Raw genomic sequence first — 19,069 nt, forward strand, 5'->3', positions numbered from 1 at the left:
TTACCTTGCATACAGCACTGTGAAACTTTCAAGGGTCTCTCATTCTCTACATAATAAGAATGTCAGTGCATTGTGGAAACAAAGTATTCTAAATATGCTACTGACCCCAAACCTTCTTAATATAATTATGTCCAGACACCTGTGGGGAAGATCAGACAGGACGGGACGGTACCAACACATGTGCGCTCACCAAAGGACTGTAAAGAGCTTTCAGTACCTTCCCAGAAATCAGCTTGTGCATAGATGATGAAGATAAGGCACAGGTAACTACAAACTTTCCATAATGCAAAGGATAAAAAGAGTTTAACAAGTCTGAAAAAATAAATTTTCTAGCAGTGAACAGCAGCATCCATTAAAATGATGAATTACATGCTCTTCTGTGTAAATTACATGAGAGTACAGTGAACCCCTTTTCATTGACTGTAATTCAGTATTCAGGAACGTGTCTGACTACTCTTGATGATAGGAGGAACATTCTCTTATTACTAATCTGCAGTATGTCAATCTGTTCCAAGAGGATAAAATACATTTATAGGTTCTAGTTTCACCCAAGAGTGAATTATTTCAATTTCATTCATTTTCACTCCAAAGAAATAATATAGATTTGCCATACTGAAACAATTTGTTTCCCTTTCATTTACACACTTATCTGTGAAGGCAAAATGAAATACGACACAGGAAGTCATCTCTCGTTGCAGTTGTTATGTATGCTTTATAATTTACTACAAACTGGAATCATCAGCAATAATGTCTTCCAGACCTTCACCCTATTTTGATCTACTGAAGTTTTAAAATCAGTTTTCATCTCAACATACATTAAATCCCTCCCTTAAAAAAAGGGAAATGAAATACAACCTGAATGGGAAGAGTATCTATGCATACACATATACATAGTGTTCCACCCATCTAGTTCTCCTAGCTATTAAACCAGCATCAAGACTACTCTCTCTCAAAAAAAAATAATAACCCTTACCCTCCAAATAAAACATTCACATCACTAGTTAAACTGAAAAAAAAATTGTCTTAGATCAATAAAAGCTTTCATAAATACTCCTTTTACACAGGAAATTGTCCTGCTACCAATACTGTAACCAAAATGATTGTTATTTTAAAAAGCCAAGATCCAAGGCTCTTACAAGTTCATTTTATCAGGTTACAAACCTATTAACATGCACTGAAGAACATAACTGCTCTATGGAAAATACCCTAAGGTACAATTGAGATTGATTGTATACCTTAATACTATGTATTCTAATTTACTCCTAATTTTTTCAAACGTCCAAATGTGAAATTTAAACTCTTACTTTCCAGACTCTAAAAGGCTTGTTACAGAAACAGTAATGCATTACTTTCTTTTGAATTAATTGTTCTTTTAAGTAAAGCTACTTTAAACTCCATTATCCAAATTATGCTGGCACAAAAAGAAAGAGGGCATCCAATAAGGTCATGTGAAAAAACATGTAATGTCAAATCACATGGAAAGTTAGTGTAAATTCCTCTCACACAAATCCCACGCAGTTGAAAAATTAAGTCTCTCATGAATTTGAAAAGCTTGACTTTTCTAAGGAATTTGCAGGATTTTTCCAATTCCATTTAATTGTAACCACTTAAAAACATAACTGCAAAACAACCAAATTTACCTCCCAACTCTACATAGGAGTGCTTGAAAGAAAATAATTCTTTTAGCTTCAGAATGTTTCACTCATTTTAAAAGTCTATAGTTCTAGTCACTAACTAAAAATAAATACATAAAAAAAAATAGAAATCCTGCACATTCATCCTCCTACCAAAACCAGATTTGCATATTTTGAGAAAATCTCCAGGTGGGGGGGGGGGGGGCAGGGGAGAAGGAATTAAAAAAAAAAAACACAACACATTCAATCTTAGTGTCTAAAGTATATCAGAGAATTAACGTTTGTAAACAGTGCATCACCTTCAACCCAAAGTACTAATACTGTTCAATCTTACTTTTTAAAGCTTTAACATAAGAGTTGAACAAAACCTCAAGTCTCGTGTGAGTCATGCAGTTAGTCAAGGAACTGTGAAAGACAAAAGCATTCATTTGCAAAACACTGTCAATATCAAGAAAAGAAGAATCATGAGATCTATACTCTTGCTTCTAAGCAGCCTGGGAGCTAACAAGCCTCAGTTCTGCACGTGAAAGTCAGTTTTTCAGGGGCAGCGGATCAGTGAAATACCGCACACAGTTGGGAAGGGTGCTGAGAACAAAGCAGAGGGATGTTCTGTCCCTATGAGTTTGGTGTGTCTGTATCTTAAGTGCTCATGTACAGTTCTGAGCTCCACACCTGAAGGGGCACACATCAGAGTCACAGAAGGTAGAGAGATAACCTGAAATCATAAAAGCAACAGAACAGATGGAACCAAAGAGGAGATAGCTGATGAATGCTAGACATTCATAAAATTTTGTTAAGAGTGAAAAAGGTGAATGCAGTGTTGTTATTCACTAGATCCCACAATACCAGAACGAGAAGACACAAACTAGTAAAAGAATCATCTAAACAGATAAAGCAACTTTCTTCATGCAGTGGCTAATGAGCTTTTGGAATTTGCTGCCGCTAGGAGCTGTAAAAGCAGCCGGGAACAGCCCAGTCAGAGAAGGACCTTAGATAAATAAATGTACAAGAAATCTCAGAACTCCTACAAACAGTATGGGTAGGAGAATAAGGAGAAGGGCAGCCGGAGAGCAGGCGGGCTCCCAGGCTCTCCCTGAGCAGCACCTCCTGCTCTCGGGGTCCCAGGCAGGACGCAGGGCCAGGGGCTGCTGATCAGACTCAGCGGGCACTTAGCTTGTTAATGAGAACCCAACCTGATTAGCCAACTCTGCAATTTGCCATTAAAAGAGACAGGATAATTGAACTGAACAGAATACAGATTTAGAAATCGATATTTAATACACCTTCCATCACTGCTGTTATTCCCCAACACAAACAACACAGAAAATGGCATGAAGAAAAGTAATGAAGCCACCACTTTACTGATCACTGATGATGCTACTTAAAACATCTTTATTACATGTCCAGTGTGGAAATATTTGTCCCAATCTTACACATGAAAAACAAGCATAAAAGTATAAAGCTGTAAAAAATGCTTTGTGGTAAAAACCAAAACCCAAATGCAGAATCTAGTGGTTTTGCAAAGATCACTCCTTCTCTTTTTTACAAGATACTACAAATGATGAACTGCTTCCAGTAGCAGCCTAAAAATGATCAATAACGTCGTATTCCTGTAATTATCCCTACTGTAAAAATTGCTACCATTTAAACCTTTTTTTTCACTTGCATTGAGATTTTTTCCCCAAACATGCTGTATGACCCCTGTGTGATCTTTCTCGTCTTCTTATCACTTGCTTTCCTTCACTCACTCATTTTTGTCAGTTGAAGATGGTCACGCAAACTTCCACCAGCATGTCTTATTTCCTATATATTTGATTCACCACAGCACCTATTTTGTTAATTTTTATTTACTGATCTTTTCAGCTTGATTTTTCATTTTTCAACTCTTTATGTCCTATCTTCTCTTGTATTAGGGGGGAATATTCCTTTCATGGAACAGAAAGCCATTTAAAAGTTGCGTCAAATGGAACCATCAGCCTAATCCTCCCTATTGAAACTGAGATAAGAGTAAGCACAGTCCAAGCTCAAGAAACTCAAATTCAACATCAGGAATAAAAAGAACATCGAACAAAGGAGTTTACTTTATGGCTCTCCCATTCATACACTGATTTATACCTTTAAAAAGTGCTACACAGAAGATAAATTGAGGTTTGTGAACAAAAAAAAAAATCAACCACAGACAAATTTGCTTTACTATGATGTTTCTAATGTAATCCAAATCACAACTGAGATTAACTTTGTGTTAGTTGACAAATACCTTTATAAACTTAGAAACTTAAAAGCGAATCCATACAAGTGTATTATTTGGTTTCATGTATACAATTTGAGTATTCATAATGTGTAAGTGTGGTAAAGTGTTTCAGATACACAGCAACAAACCGTGTTTGTTATATGCTGTGAAACAGGGAAAAAGAGAAATGGATTACACAATGACATCAAACAACTTCAACAGATAGCCATCACTAATCAACAAACCAAAATAAACCAGAATTCTTATGAATTTAGCAAAATAAGATTTCCTCTAGTAAAAGCCTACCTTTGTAAATACATATGGCAGGTTTGCACAGTTAATTCTATCTCTTGGAGTGTAATAGAAATCACAGGAGAGGGTTATAAAAAAAAGTGTGTTGAAAATGCCTTTTCAATACAAATTTGTCTTCTGCAAAATTAACTTTAAAATACAACTTACTGTAGAATTATTATGAACAATTTGATAATTTAGTGTTTAGGTGTATCTTTATGTATCACTCTCACGCTGAATAACTACTGATAATTTTCATCTATGTCAGATAACTTTTATGAGGTGGAACCGCATGAAAATAGACCTAGAAACAACTTAACGTTTAAGAAACTTGCAATAAGTACATCAAAATACAGAATACTCAGAAATTCAAACCATACTAAAAAAATAGTTATTATGTCAAACATGAGAAATATGTAATCTAGATCTCTTGAAAAGCTAACAGTTTCTTCTAGTCTATAAACCAAAGAATAAGAAAATAATATACTATACTATAATTTTTATAATTCAAATCCAACAAACTGGATTGGCAGACACTCACATTTCTCAAACATTTCTATACAAGCCATATTGACTCCTCTACACACACTTTTTCAGACAAATATTCAGGGGGTGAGCTGTCTGGCAGGTTGTCATCAACAGCTTAAATGCACAGTAGCTTTTTTGCTTTTCCTCAAAGCTACATCAAGCTCTTTAGGTTAGGATAACTGAAATTGCTATGGCAGAGACAGAGAAGGAATTTGAGAAAAGCAGCCTTCATAAAGTTCCTGATGAAAAATTGTTACTGATTACACTTGTAGAAAAGTGAGCTTTTGTAGGACTAGAACCACAACTAGAGCTGAAATTAGAAATGTAAGCTTAAGATCAAAAATATACATAACCCTAAATGAAGAAAGGGATCTTTTAAATCAATACTCAGATCCTGATCCAAAAGCTTTCTTGATCCTGTGTAGATGATCTACATTGTTTGAAAAAGTCTGAGACTATCACCTTATCTTGGGAAAAGAAAACAATGCCAGATTGAACACATACTGGAAAAAAGATATTTAAACACTGACAGATAGAAAGATGACCAAGCTGCACATAGCCACTAAAATGGAGACTTCAAGAAATCATTTCCTTGTATTTAACAAAGTTAAAAAGCAAGGTATTGGAAGCGTGCCAGTAAAGATTCCTCACTCTGATCAATTTCTACTAGAGTGATTAGCTCTTCCCTCCAACCAAAAAAAACCAAAACCCAAACAACCAAAAAAAACCAAACAAAAAACCAAAACCCCCCACCTGCATAGGAACAGTGGAAATTGATTTGTGAAAATAACGTCAGTGAAAGCCCTCAAAGCTCTGGAGTGACATTTCAAAATTGCTTTTCTTCATAATATGTTTCTGTAATACAAACCAAGATCATTTTTACTTATCTCTGGACATTACATTATCACTGTATTACATACAATATTAGTATTTGGAAAAGATTTTAAGATTTCGGTTTTGCAGAAGTGAGGAAAAGCTAATTTGTATTGTGCAGAAAGGTTTATTTGTTTTGGTTTGGGTTTTGTTTTCCTTTTCCCTAAACTCTGAAACATCAGCAGATCTGCACAGTTAGAAATAAAATATTTGCACAACAGTCAACGCTTCCCACAGCACAATACAAATAAAATAACTAATCAACATGTTGCCTATGTAACCATTTGTATTTCTCAAGTGCGGTAACTAAGGTTAAGATGGTTTCAGTTTAATCATTCAATTTGCAAGAAGCCCTGTTATAAGGATATTAGTTACTCATTGATGAAAAATTTTTCAAATGCTTTTCAGACTGACTGAAGGCCTCATCAGAGCTCCTGCCAGCAACTCTTAGTCTATGTGCTTCAGTTAGGTCAGTGATGTAGTTGAGTGGCATTTTAAGTTAGAACAGATGTTCAAAAGCCTCTTTCGGATGTCTCTGTACCTTTTCTAAACACCATTGTTCTCCACTGGGGAGAAAGCAGAATTACTTGCTTTAAAAAGCTGATGCTCATTAGAACAGCAAACATGACTTTCTTCTCAGTTGAAGCACCTGGGACAGTGCTTCAACTGCTTTTTTCTCAAGAGTTAACTCCTCTCTTGTTCGACATCTCAAACTGAACCATATTCAGAACACCTTTTGGCAAATGATTATTACTAAGTTGCACCATGCACAGGAAAACTGCCCAGGGAAGTGGTGGAGTCACCATCCCTGGTGGTGTTTAAAAGGCATTCAGACGAGGTTCTTCGTGACATGGTTTAATGCTAGAGTTAAGTTAGGTTGAGCTATGGTTGGACTCAATGATCCTGAGGGTCTCTTCCAATTGAAATGATTCTATGATTCTATAAGGTTGTCCGAGACCTACTGGTAAGGCTAAAACTGATACATTGCTGTTTAATGTGGAAAGAAAAATAAATAAAATTATTGTACCGTCACTAGTATAAAGCACAGGTATCTGAGGCTGCCTGACCAAGAAGAGAATTAAAGAAAAAAAAAAGTTATCCAGCCTGTACTTAAAAATCACATCTGTTCATGTGTCAGTACCTGCAAAATAATTGTGCACAGCTAATAACCTTTCTTAGTTTAGAACTGTGCTAGTATGGAAACATTTATTACATTTTGCTTTTTTCAGTGCTCAGGGGTCAGGGTCTACAATTTAATTTATCTCCACTCAGGCAGAGGATTATAAATGGTGTGATCATTAGTAGCAAAAACTGCTGGAGCACTGAACAAAAAGTCACCCAATACGGTCAATGCTTAATAAAACGCAAGGCAAGAAATTCTCTCCACACTGATAAATATATTTAACACATGAATGCACCTTTTAAAGTAAAAATAATTACACACCACAATTTCAATAGCAGCCAAGCACTTTAAGGGAAACACAAAGCACTTAGACATATTATACCACTACTAATTCGACATACTAGTAGGAGGAAACCTCAACATTTTTCAAGTTAAAACAAATTTTTGAAAAGTGAAAAAAATAATATGCTTAAATAATTTCCTGCATTTATAACATTATCAGATCTTTTAATAGAAACATGCTTTAGGACCAAAAATTTATGGAGTAGTAATTAATGAATATTTCCCTTTGATTAGCCACAGTACAACATCTCAAGAACAGATAATAAAATAGTAGCAAATGCAGATAAAAATTGGCCCCTTCCCCCTTTCATTATCTTTTTGAAATTCTGGTATTATTGACAAAATAGCATTACATTTCAAACCATAAATTGTTCTCATTAGGCAAATACTTCTCCAATTAAAACTCAGCATCGTCCAACGTCAGATCAGACATGGAAAATATAGCAAAACCAGCAAACAATAACGATTCTGTAGATCTGGAAAGTGTAGTACACAAGCTCAACATACATTAGGAATAACAGCTAAACTAAAGGAGTTTAAACAGAAAGATGTTAAGTCTTCTAAACTTTTATCATAGTGACACCTTGTGGCTATTTTTGAGTTGTGTTGAGACCTCTCAAAATAATTTCCTTGTAATTGCTTTAATGAATTTCTTCAAAATTTGTGGTCCAGGGCAAAGTAAAAAGATGGAAGCCACAAAAAACAAACAAAAAGATGAAAAAAGTGAGAAGGATAAAACAGAAAACAGCACTGCCTGTTCAAAGACCTTTAGAGATATTAACATTCACTTAATGTATTTCCACTTCTTTATCCTGAAAAGAGCTGTGGCTCAGAATCGCAGCTCTGCTTATCTTTATTTTTTTTTTTCATGAACTATTGTTGCTTACCCATATTCAAACTGATACCCACATGAGAAATAACCTACAAGCAGCTCTTCTATGATTTTTATTACTGATTTCTTAAAACACAACACAATCCAACACTGTCAGGACTATGGACTGAGTAGGTGCTATAGAAGACAGAGTTAACTTTTTAATATCATCAGGAAGATGATGTTCATTTTTTTCAGTTTAATGACAGGGTATGCAGCTGGCTTAATTAAGACACGTACTAAAAACACTTGGAAATAGGAAAGGAAAATATTCACTTCAAAATTGGTAATAAACCACGGAAGAATAATAAATGCACAAGCACTCTCTTCCACATTGCCTATTCAAAGAGGAAGCTGAAGTAACTATGAATCTGACACTTGTTCCTAACTGACAGAAACCTGCTTACATGACTATTTTCTGTCTCCCGTCTTCCCTGTAAATCAAGTCTTCAGCTCTACATGAAAACTGCTTTAAAAATGCAAACAATGAAACTAGGACCAAAAGACATGGAAAAAAAAAATACTGCACCACTTTAAAAAAGAAAAAATTGCCACACAATCCCTCTCTTCTTTGCTTTTTCTGCATAGTATACGGCTGTTCAATTTTTAAAGGTGGTGGAATAATGTAATCTAAAATACTTAAAGCAAAAATTAAAAGTCTAAAATACAATTATGTCAATAAAAAGCTCAGGTATAATACATAGCTTTTTTTCTTATTAGAAAAAAAAACACAACAAAACACACACCACAAACAAATAAAACCAAAAAACACCTCAAAATACAGCAACACCCTCTTGCCCATTATACTAAGCTTCAATGCCTAAGAATTAATCTTCCTTGTACAAATTAGATTGTATATCTAAATCAGGGATTAAATCCTACAAAACACAAATAAATAATTTTCTTTGTGTGAGGAAGCATAAACAATCTTATCTCCTTTTCATTACAGAATTTCAGAGTCTTTGGTCACTGCCCTTCCATTTTTCATATATTAATCTAGACAAAGGCTATGGCTGGCAAAAGGTATCTGAACCTACTGAAACAGACTGGAGCTCACAAGGAACACGAAGAAGGAAGAGTGTAAAGAGTCACATTACTTACTTAATACTGCCTAATCAGTTTGGATGGCTTGGTACATGCTTTGCCAAGTACAAATTATCTTTCATGAGAAGTACAATAATGCTGCTAACTCTAACACTACTGCAAATACTCCACAATGCTGTGATGCTCCATATGTTAAAAAACAAAAGCCATGATAGAGACTGTGACACACATAATACAACAAATCACTTGTTAAGGAGACTAAACTGGTTTAATTTATTATGGTATAAATTACTTGTTTTATTTAATAACTAAATGCCAGAAGGTTGCATTTTTTCCATCCAGCTAGTGTGAAAAAGGCATTGATTGTGGACTTGAAAAAGGATAGATTAAAAGTGAAGGTTTTTCAAAAAACAAACCCACCTTTACACATGCAAACAGAAGATACACACCATCAACTTTTATGTCCATGGAAATGTTTGAACAGCTTCTTAAAACTCAAGTGAACACATTAGTTCAGCCCTTGACAGCTCTCACCTTGCATAAGTAGTATTTATGTGAAAAGTAACTCAAAAAGGCAACTAACCTTGCCTAATGTTACAGGGCTCATATTCTCTTTATAATCTATATTTGAACAATTGCTCTAGCGTATCAGACACAAAGACGCTGTCCTTCAACAACATGTAAAGAATTTGGCACATTCTACTCCCTTGCTTTGAAAAAAGATGCCTAGATAAAAACCACAGCAAATAACTCTAGTCTTCAATTCTCTGTTACTACTCAAGAATTCATCCTATACAGTGATGCCATAAAGCACTTTGAACTAAAATCAACTAAAAAAACATCACCACCACCACCAAAAAACCCCACAAAACACATCACCACCACCTACTTCAAATCTCTACCGGTAAGAAACCATACTGTGAAAAGATATTTAGTCCAGAATCTTCCACTGACAAGGCACATATACCTTTAAAAAAATTGCTGCATGGTTCCCTAAGTGGTTGTTTGCAAAGATATTATTATCTGCATGACTAAGACAAAAAGGGAATAAATGTTAAACTAATGTCAAGAACACAGAGCAAAGGCACAATACTTAGATTCTTCAGTACTCCTGTTGTCCATGAAGAGGAAAATTTTGGCAGTGGAACTTGTCAGACTGACTCAATAGTACAGAGCGGAAGTAGTGTTGAGCAATATGAAAACATAAGTAGTTTGGGATGTAAAGAATGTATTAATTAACCTAGTGCTAATATATGTGAGTGACAAGTCGGATTCCAGTCTTCCCTTAAAAATGGGGCAGGTATTTTCATCCTGAAATGAAATAAATGCTTTTTGTTTTGTTGTTTGTTGTTGCTGTGTTTTGTTTTGTTTTTCGTTATTTGCTGATAATCTGATATTTTCTTTCTAGACAGAGAACACTTAAAACATAGCTGCCCTTTGATAAGCATGCATAACGTGTAAAAACAATAGCAAGTCTTAAAAGAATACATTCTGACAATCTCATATTAGTTCATATTTTGAATCTGTGCTAACAATGCTGGATATCGTATCTTTTTAGATGACAAAAAGCTGCTATGTATTTTAAGATTTCTGTTTTGCCTATGTTAGTATCCTAAATATAACTAATTTAACTCATTTAAGTCAACAAAACCACTTGAAATACATAATCACAAAAACACAAAATTTGAAACGGAAAAAAAGCCTAGTCCTCCTTGATTACTTCTTTCTCTACAGCATATTAATTACAAGACAGATAAATAAAAGTCTCAAATACTAAAACTTACGTGTACGTGGCCTCCCCCACCCAAAGCCTCTCTTCTGGAGGTCAGCTGGTCCAAACCCCTCATTAAAGCAGACACAACCATCAACTTGAATTTATTTATATTAAAGCAAATAAATAAATATAAAGATCTCAAAGTGGAACTCCTAAAAGAACTGTCACCAATTATAGGTCTTTTAATTACGTATATAATAGCTTTTTCTTATTATTTACAGGAAAAAAAATACATAAAAAGAACAGTAAACTATAGTCACAGTACTTTTATTTTTGACTAGCAAATTCACTTTTTATATAACGTAGGCAACAATTCACTGATGTAAAAATAGATTACAGAACAGCCTTATCTAAACTACCCTGAATTATCATGTTGACTCACAACTGAGAACTCACATTGCCTTAAGGTTACTGCTCCTTAACAATAAGTACTCATAAATTTATGCTGCTATATCATTTTCTCTTTAGCTCTTTCACTTGCTCTTCAAAGCAGCTACACACCTCCAGGGAATTCCACCCCTCTCTGTAGATATGATAATGAGGAACAGAGATTTATAGAAAATAACAGGTTTACTGGGGATCATGGAGCAGAACAGGAAAAATAAGAGGCATGAGGACTATGTGATAGGAAAAACTGTGCTGTAGTTACCTGGACAACTGTATACTTCAACTATCTGCTAAAATAAAACTGCAAGGTGGAGGTTTCCAGGTGTGCTTGTGCATGCATTTAAGTAAACAACATATAGCTACGCATAAGACACACCACATGAAATGAACTCATGCCTGAACTCGTGTTCCTCCAATACAGGGCAAGTCGCAAAGCATTAAGAGATCATCAGAGAGCCAGAAAGTACATGAGGTCCTTTTGTGACAAAATATGAGTAAGATACTATCTAAAACCCTGGAATAACGTTCTCCTCTCTACTCTTGCCTCAGCGCACTTTAAGGCAAGGTTAAAAAAAAGTCTTCACCAAAACAGAGCAATAATGCTCTCAAAACATGGCACATACACACGTAGAGATGAAGACAGCTGAGGGAGGAGATGAGAAGCAGATGAACTGATATTGAAACAGAAAAATATCTTTCAGACAAGTCTCTGAATGAGGCCAAAGAATGGCTGCCCTTTTGAAAGAAGATCAAGGGAAGTCCTACCATAACATCCTAGATCTCTTCAAATCTTCTTGCTAGTATGACAGAAGCAAAAAAGCTGTGCTTACTAAAAATCTGTCTACTTTGCACCAAGTTAAGGTCACACACACACACCAAAATATCCCCAGGAAATGTACAACACCTATAAACTCCATGAGGCATTTCATTATTGCTAGATGATTTATTGCAGACACCTTGAAGCAAGAAATTATCAGATTTGCACACGAACTAGAGTACAGCACCAGACAATTCAGAAAAACAGTAAAATCGGAATAATAAAACTTGCAGGGAAAAGGTGAAAACACATTTGTTTATATCAGGAAAAATAACTTTCAAGTCAGTTACATTCAGGATGAACTTATTAAAAGGACAGGGAGCCTGAGAAAGAGTTCTCTGAGAAGGAGAGACACATGAGTGACCCACCAGACACTGTCCACATGGACTCTGCCAGCAATCCCATGTTGCAGAGCAGTAAAGATCAGAGAAAGAGTCATTCTCTGGAGAAAATATAGCACTTCCCCTCCTTGGGGATTCCAAGAATTGCTGTGCTAATTAAAAAGTTTGTGTCTACAGAATAATTCTTACAACGTAGGGCATTTCCTTTTTGGGTCTGTGACCCAAAAATCTCATTATGGTAACATCTTTGCAATCTACAAATCGTGGCCTCTCTATCAATGAGCTCAATTCAGCTTTTGCATAAAATAGCTTCACGGCGATCATAAGCTCTTCCCAGAATTCCCAGCACCTACAGTAAGAAGACATCATCACCTTAATAACTATTAAACCCATCTGGCTGCTTTGGTTTACTCAATGCATTGCTCAAACCTCCTTAGTCCTAATTCTCCCCTTTTTCTCTTTCACAACTGTCTAAAACACTTTTTCAATGCAACAGCAGAAAAAATATAAAATATATAGAAACACATTTCCAAGTTGTACAGCAAGTATGTCAACACATTTTAAACATTTTGGCAGCCGAGGAATGATGTTTACTACTGACTGAAAAAAAAAATAAATCAGCTGCAAAAGGAAAAGTGAGTATGACTCAAAAAGCAAAGAACAGATAAAGAGATGCACAGTTCGAGATGGAAGCAACAGAGTTTTCAAAAAAGGTCTGCAATATAGGTCTGCACCTATATTTACATTTAAACACCATTCACCAAGATAGACAAATTTAATTTTTTTAAGATAGCTGATGAAAGTTGCACATATCATACATTATAAGAAATTCATAATGCAGTGGCAAAATCCAGCAACTTTTTCTGGTGTCTACATTATTTAATGATAGCCATGCAACATGACATTGATGAACTAACCTGCAGACACGGGCAGGAAAATAGAGGTTCTGCCAGGATCGACAGAGGTATTTTGAGTGATCAATAACCCGAATCCAGTCTAACTCATCCATGGACACCTCAATGTAGTAGGAATAAGACCTATAAATTGTCAAAAAACACTGGTTAGAATACAAGCAGCCATATCTTGGGTATTAAATCTTACACTTTCTCTGGATTTTCAGTTGTGCTGAAAATAAGGCTATTTGTTCCTACCCACAGACCTGTATCTAAAATAAATCCCTATCTTCCAACTAACTTTGAAATTAATTTCTCACGCAGTTAAGACATTTTCAGAATTACTTTAAACATTCTAACACTCACAATCTACAGTAAACAGGTGAGACCATTGTCCCTCAAAAAAAATGCAATGGAGACTTTCAACTCACTGTAATAATTGTATTCCTTCTGCATGGAATAAACCTAAACCATCAGTGATACAGTTACGATTTCTATTGTCATATCCATAAAGAAAAAACAAAACATATTTAGCAGATCGAAAATGCAATTGCAAACCACATGAAAAATGCCAATTTACTTTATTATCATCTTCTTGCTGATGTTTTTCTTCACTTCTCAAGTTGTTCACAAATATACTGTTTAGCCTGTCACTGCTCACATACACACACCAAAATTACCTCAACACCCAAAAATAAAAGAAGTGACTTATCCAATCTGTGTCTTCCTTTTGCTTACCAATGATGTTTAGCTTATAGTTTTCTATCAGGAGAAAGAAAACCCAAACTAAGTCACAGCTATTTCCATATTATACCTCCAGCAGTAGTACTTAGAATAAAGTAGAAACTGCACTTGTGGATCAGCAGGTCATGAAATATCTGTTTCAAAATATTTTGTTTCTCTTAACATACTAGTCCGCAATATTCACAGAAATTTCAACATCACCATGTTAGCACTTATCCTCCTTTCATGCTGATTTCTACCAGAAGGTTTAGAGAGGTGGATATCTAAAGTTGTATTTTTAAAAATTCTTAAAATGTTAGATAGCACTGTTAATACTAATTTATCAACTTTGAAAGGTAATGCAGGATCTTCAAGATGTCCATTGCGTAATCAGCTTTCACATTCACACCAACCAGATGTATAATATTCACAACCCATAAAAATACACTGTTTTAGCAACATTATTATTACTGGCCCATGCATACCTGGCCAAACTAGCATCCAGCATTTTAGAGTTTCAGCAGTTTGGATCCAAAATTTATTGTCTGTCCCCTGTGTGGTGAGACCTTAGGGATTCTCACATCACCATCACTAGACTAATGTAAATTTGTAGCCAATATACAACATGCTGGGTTATTTTTGTTTCTGAAGGTACCAAGCAAACAAAAATTATCTCAAAAAGATTCCTATTATAATACACAACACAATGCCTTTTATTTTCTTAAAGACAACATGTTTTTTGCAGAGGTAATTTGGACAGCTAGTCTCGTTAGCATGTTTATATCCACAATTCATCTGTTAATAACACCTCTAGAGGTGCAAAACACACCTGTTAGTTTGCATTTGGTTCTGTTAAGAACATACATTATCTATATAAAGATATCCAACCAACCAGAGCTTCAGAGAGACAGTTAAAACGAATGAGTAGTTTAAAAAGATGTTCACCATGCGCTCATACAGTTGCTAAACCATCTATTTTGGAGATAATATTCACGTATCCCATGAGAAAGATGCAGATAAGTGGCTGGCAATTCTTAGACTAAAAGAGTATATAGGTTGGAAAGGATCTCTAGAAAAAGCAAGGACAATCTTAGAGCAAGATCCTTAAGGTCCTGGCTGGTAAAGTTCTGCATACCTCCAAGGACTGATATCCATAACATCTCTGGGCAAACTTTGCCTACATTCAACTACCCCATTATGAATTATTTTCCTAATATTTAACAGGAACTTATCTTTCTGCTTTTGTCCACTGCTCTCTGCCCTCTCGGCACACAGCTGTAAGAGGACTCCGGCCCTGTGTTCTCTATATTCTTTGACTAAATATGTAACGAGAGCATTAAATTCCTCCTTCTACTGAGGAGCCCACAACTGGACAAAAGTACCCCAAATACTTCCTTTTCCATTTATCTTAGATAGTTGAGCTACTGGAGGCAGGGGGAACCTGACAATTCAGGTACTATACCTGATACAGAGGAAAAGAAAGTCTAATAGCAAACTTTCCAGAGAAAAACAAAGTCAGGATGATGCACAAACAAGATTCTAAACCAATGCACCCACAACAATTTATGAAGGCAAAAAACTCTGGAGTACAAGTCCATCTTGTCTGGTATTCTGCCACCAACAAAGGTTTGTCCTATACATTTCAGAGGAAGGGCAAAAGACACCAAGCAACATATAATTTTCTAATAAGCTGCCGCAAGGATAAGGAGTTTTCCCTACATTTCAACAGCCTTGCATATGAGGGTCGTTTTTCTAAAAATTGCTAGAGAACTCTTCATTATATGTCTTCAATAATTTTCCATATGTTATAAAATTGGTTGATAATTGGTTTATAAACTGGGTTGATCTTCTGGGACAAGTAGTGTAATATTGTATGAAGCAGTTCCTTGTACCTTCAAAGTTTTACTTTTCAATCTTTCCAAAAGGAACCAAGGAAAAGCATAAATTTCAGTTGAACTGAATGTGAAGAACTTACTTGAAACAATTAAATAGCTAAAAATTGATGCAGTTTGTTTTGAATGATTAATAACTGCAAATCATATTTTTAAAATAAGTTCATTTACAAAAATAAAAATCAATAAAACATTAGTACACGCTGTTGTAAAATAGCACATATCTTAGTTAACAAAACAAAATGCAACTGGTTTGCAATTCTAAACTAGGCTGGAAGCAATATAAAATTAAACTTTTATCAGAAAGGTAATAATGTGTTAAAAGTATAAACAGCTTGTTTTATTGTTTTTCATAGAAAATTGCTTATGAATATCTGCATGAGCTGTCTACTAAACTGTAAAATCTTTGTCATGCCAAGTTATAAAATTAGTATACTCAACTTGTCAGATAAAGAGAACCTTGCAATTTTCCTACTTAAGCAGTCACTCAGTTGTTAAAATATGCGTAATTTGATCTTTCATGCATTCCATAATAATACAAAGCAGCTGAGCATAAATTGGCTAAGCCATCCAAGATAGTTCATACTCCACCAGTCTCACCATGAAGTGGCTTCTACTAACTACTGTAGTTAGCTGGTAATTCACATTCTAAGCAAATTTTACTTTCTCCAAATTATTATCAAAGTGTGTTATTTCTTAACAATTTTGATATATCGAAAAAAATCTGAACAAACACTTCTTCAATGTTTGGAATGTAAATATGTAAAAAATACAGTTTCTGCAAAAGAACTAGCATACTGTTTTTCAAACTGAAATAAAAGCAGCTGAAAACTAAGTGCCAAATAGAAAACAATTCTAACAATTTAAATTATGCAAACTTTCATTATTAACTATTTAATGAAGACACAAAAAATACTCTGAAATATTATAAGGTAGATTACTATCACAAAGATGATCTGGTGTGTAAGCAGCCAAAACTGCATTTAAAAAGCAGGGTATTTTTAAAAATAACAGTTGTCATTTCCAACACTGTATCATGCCGTTTCTGTAAAATATTTAATGAATATTTTGCACTAATATATTACCACCAGTATGAAATGCATTACTTTCCCTATTTACATGAAATGGCACCTACCGACTATCTCTGTCCCACAGGAGTATTCGTATGTGGTTGATTATCGATGGCTGGCCTAGTTTGATTTCAATTCCAGAACGGCAGTCATCATCGATCGGGTGTCGAGAGAAGCCATGATCCAAGTCATAGTTCTGTGTATCCCCATCTAATAAAGCGGACTTCAGCTCCCCTTTTACAACCTGCGCTCCATACTTCATTGTTGCAATATTTTCCCCTGGTACTATGAAGAGGAGGAAATAATTGCTTAGTTTTTATACTCTCACACTGCACACTGTTCTAAACATCAACTGTATTAGGTCAGAACAAAAAATTATTGCCAGCATCCTTTCTTGGCTACAAACACATTCTCAAGGAAAAACAAAAGTAGAAAAAGAGAAGTATTTTAGAAATTTTCCTTCTTCCATTTCGTTTAATGCCCCTTAGGCCTTTTATCATAATATGTAGTGATAATTTACTAGTATGTAGCATCTATATTCTCAGTCCCCTTCATGATTCTACAGAATTCTACTGAAACTTTCTCATTAAATCATTACTTTCCTCCTGGTTTTAAAAGTTTGGTCTATTCAAGTCTCTCTTTGTGATCAACCTCTCATCATACCTCTAATTTTTTGCCCTTCTCACTTTTTTTGTTCTAATTTCAACTGGAGGTTTTTTGGTTTGAAGCGGAAGGAAACTAAAAATGCCATGCAAAGTTCAAGATGTGGATGCATCATGCATTTGCAGAGCGGTACATACAGTGGTATCACTATACAAGCTATTTGGATAGCTATACAAGCTTCCAGTACTCTGCAAAGCTAAATAAACCTGAGTGAAATGGAAATTTTGGCTACTAGAGCTTTGAAGGAACATGGTAAAGCAAGATCTTTTTGCCACCACTTCACAGGAATAAACTTGTTACATCCTACAAACAGATCTTCTATCAAGATAACTGGAGATAATGATCCCTAACTCCAACTACAAAACAACACATTGATGAACCACCCTGTTGAAAAGGCATTTTGAACAGTCTTGTTTGAGGACAGGTCTATAAAACATGATCTGAAATCTAAATGATGAAAATCTGCCCCTGAACCATTCAGGCAAGTTGACAAGAGAAGTACGAATTTTAACAGAACATTAAGTTTAACATCTAAGGAACAGAATTTGAAGTGGTAGAATTTTCACTGTATTGTAGTACTACTACATAAAAACATTAAATGCACAACTATGAAATTGCCATGTTTCCACAAACAGAAGAAGTCCCGAGAGCCTGAACTAGTACTAAAACAACACAGAAATTCAATTCCATAAAAAGCTGTAATTCTGACGAAGCTGGAAATCTTGAGATTAGGAGCATATTATTACTGAGACATAAATAGGCAGAAAAAAATTCAGAAAACACCGCACTGCCAACAGAATGTCTTACATGACAAGACCTTTACAATATCCTAATATTAACTCATATGTTTAAATATTAAATCTGTAACTTGTAAGAGAGAACAAAGAGGGGATACAGCTCTGAGAAAGTAGTTACATTTTCAGGACTCTTCATGCATGACTGACAGACTCCACTGCAGGCTTTCAAAGAACACTTCACTTGATTCTTTGCTGTGGGGCAAATACTCTCTACAAATCGCATATTAGACGGCAAACTAACAATATCTTTTTGAAGTTCAGTATTAGATATTATTGTTGAATTAACAGAGAATACAGACAAAAGTCAAACTTTTTAGACTTCCAGAACAGAATTTTGGAAGACTTGTTTAAACTACTTGGGCAAGCATGTAAATAGTACGAGAAAAATCAAAAGTAGTGAAGATGAAAATCTTCATGAAGTAGAAAATGAGTTATCATCAACATAAAACCATTTAAATATTGCATATCCCACAGCCAATGCGTTTTTATTTTTAATGTTCCTGCCAAAGATTTGCTATTAGAATAGTACTTCCTCTAGGAAAATACTCTTATTACAACATTCATGTTTGAGTAATATGAGATACAAAGTAAGAAAATATGTTGACTAATATCATTTGAGGAATAGAAATGGCAAGAACAGTATGTAACAAGATATTTAATTATATAAGTTTTTTTTTAAAACACACGATAGATAAAAACTCAAAGAAGAAATTAACCATATCCTCCAGACAACTATAGTCACCAAATGACAAAAAGAAAAATCAAACCACCAACCT

The 19,069-nt window shown here is 34.9% G+C and overlaps 1 protein-coding gene across 2 annotated transcripts in view; it reads right to left on the reverse strand.

Annotated features, from left to right (window-relative positions):
• Window positions 1-19,069, reverse strand: part of BTBD9 (BTB domain containing 9) — a 117,669-nt gene that overhangs the window by 87,855 nt on the left and 10,745 nt on the right. For both annotated transcript variants that reach the window (XM_065058129.1, XM_005503811.3), the window contains exons 6-7: window positions 16,899-17,118; window positions 13,173-13,292 (exon numbers count right to left, since the gene is read on the reverse strand). In XM_065058129.1, coding sequence (XP_064914201.1) covers window positions 13,173-13,292; window positions 16,899-17,118 — 340 coding nt within the window. The remainder of the gene's footprint in view (window positions 1-13,172; window positions 13,293-16,898; window positions 17,119-19,069) is intronic.

This window comes from Columba livia, chromosome 3 (assembly GCF_036013475.1).
Source record: "Columba livia isolate bColLiv1 breed racing homer chromosome 3, bColLiv1.pat.W.v2, whole genome shotgun sequence".
Classification (NCBI taxonomy): Eukaryota; Metazoa; Chordata; class Aves; order Columbiformes; family Columbidae; genus Columba; species Columba livia.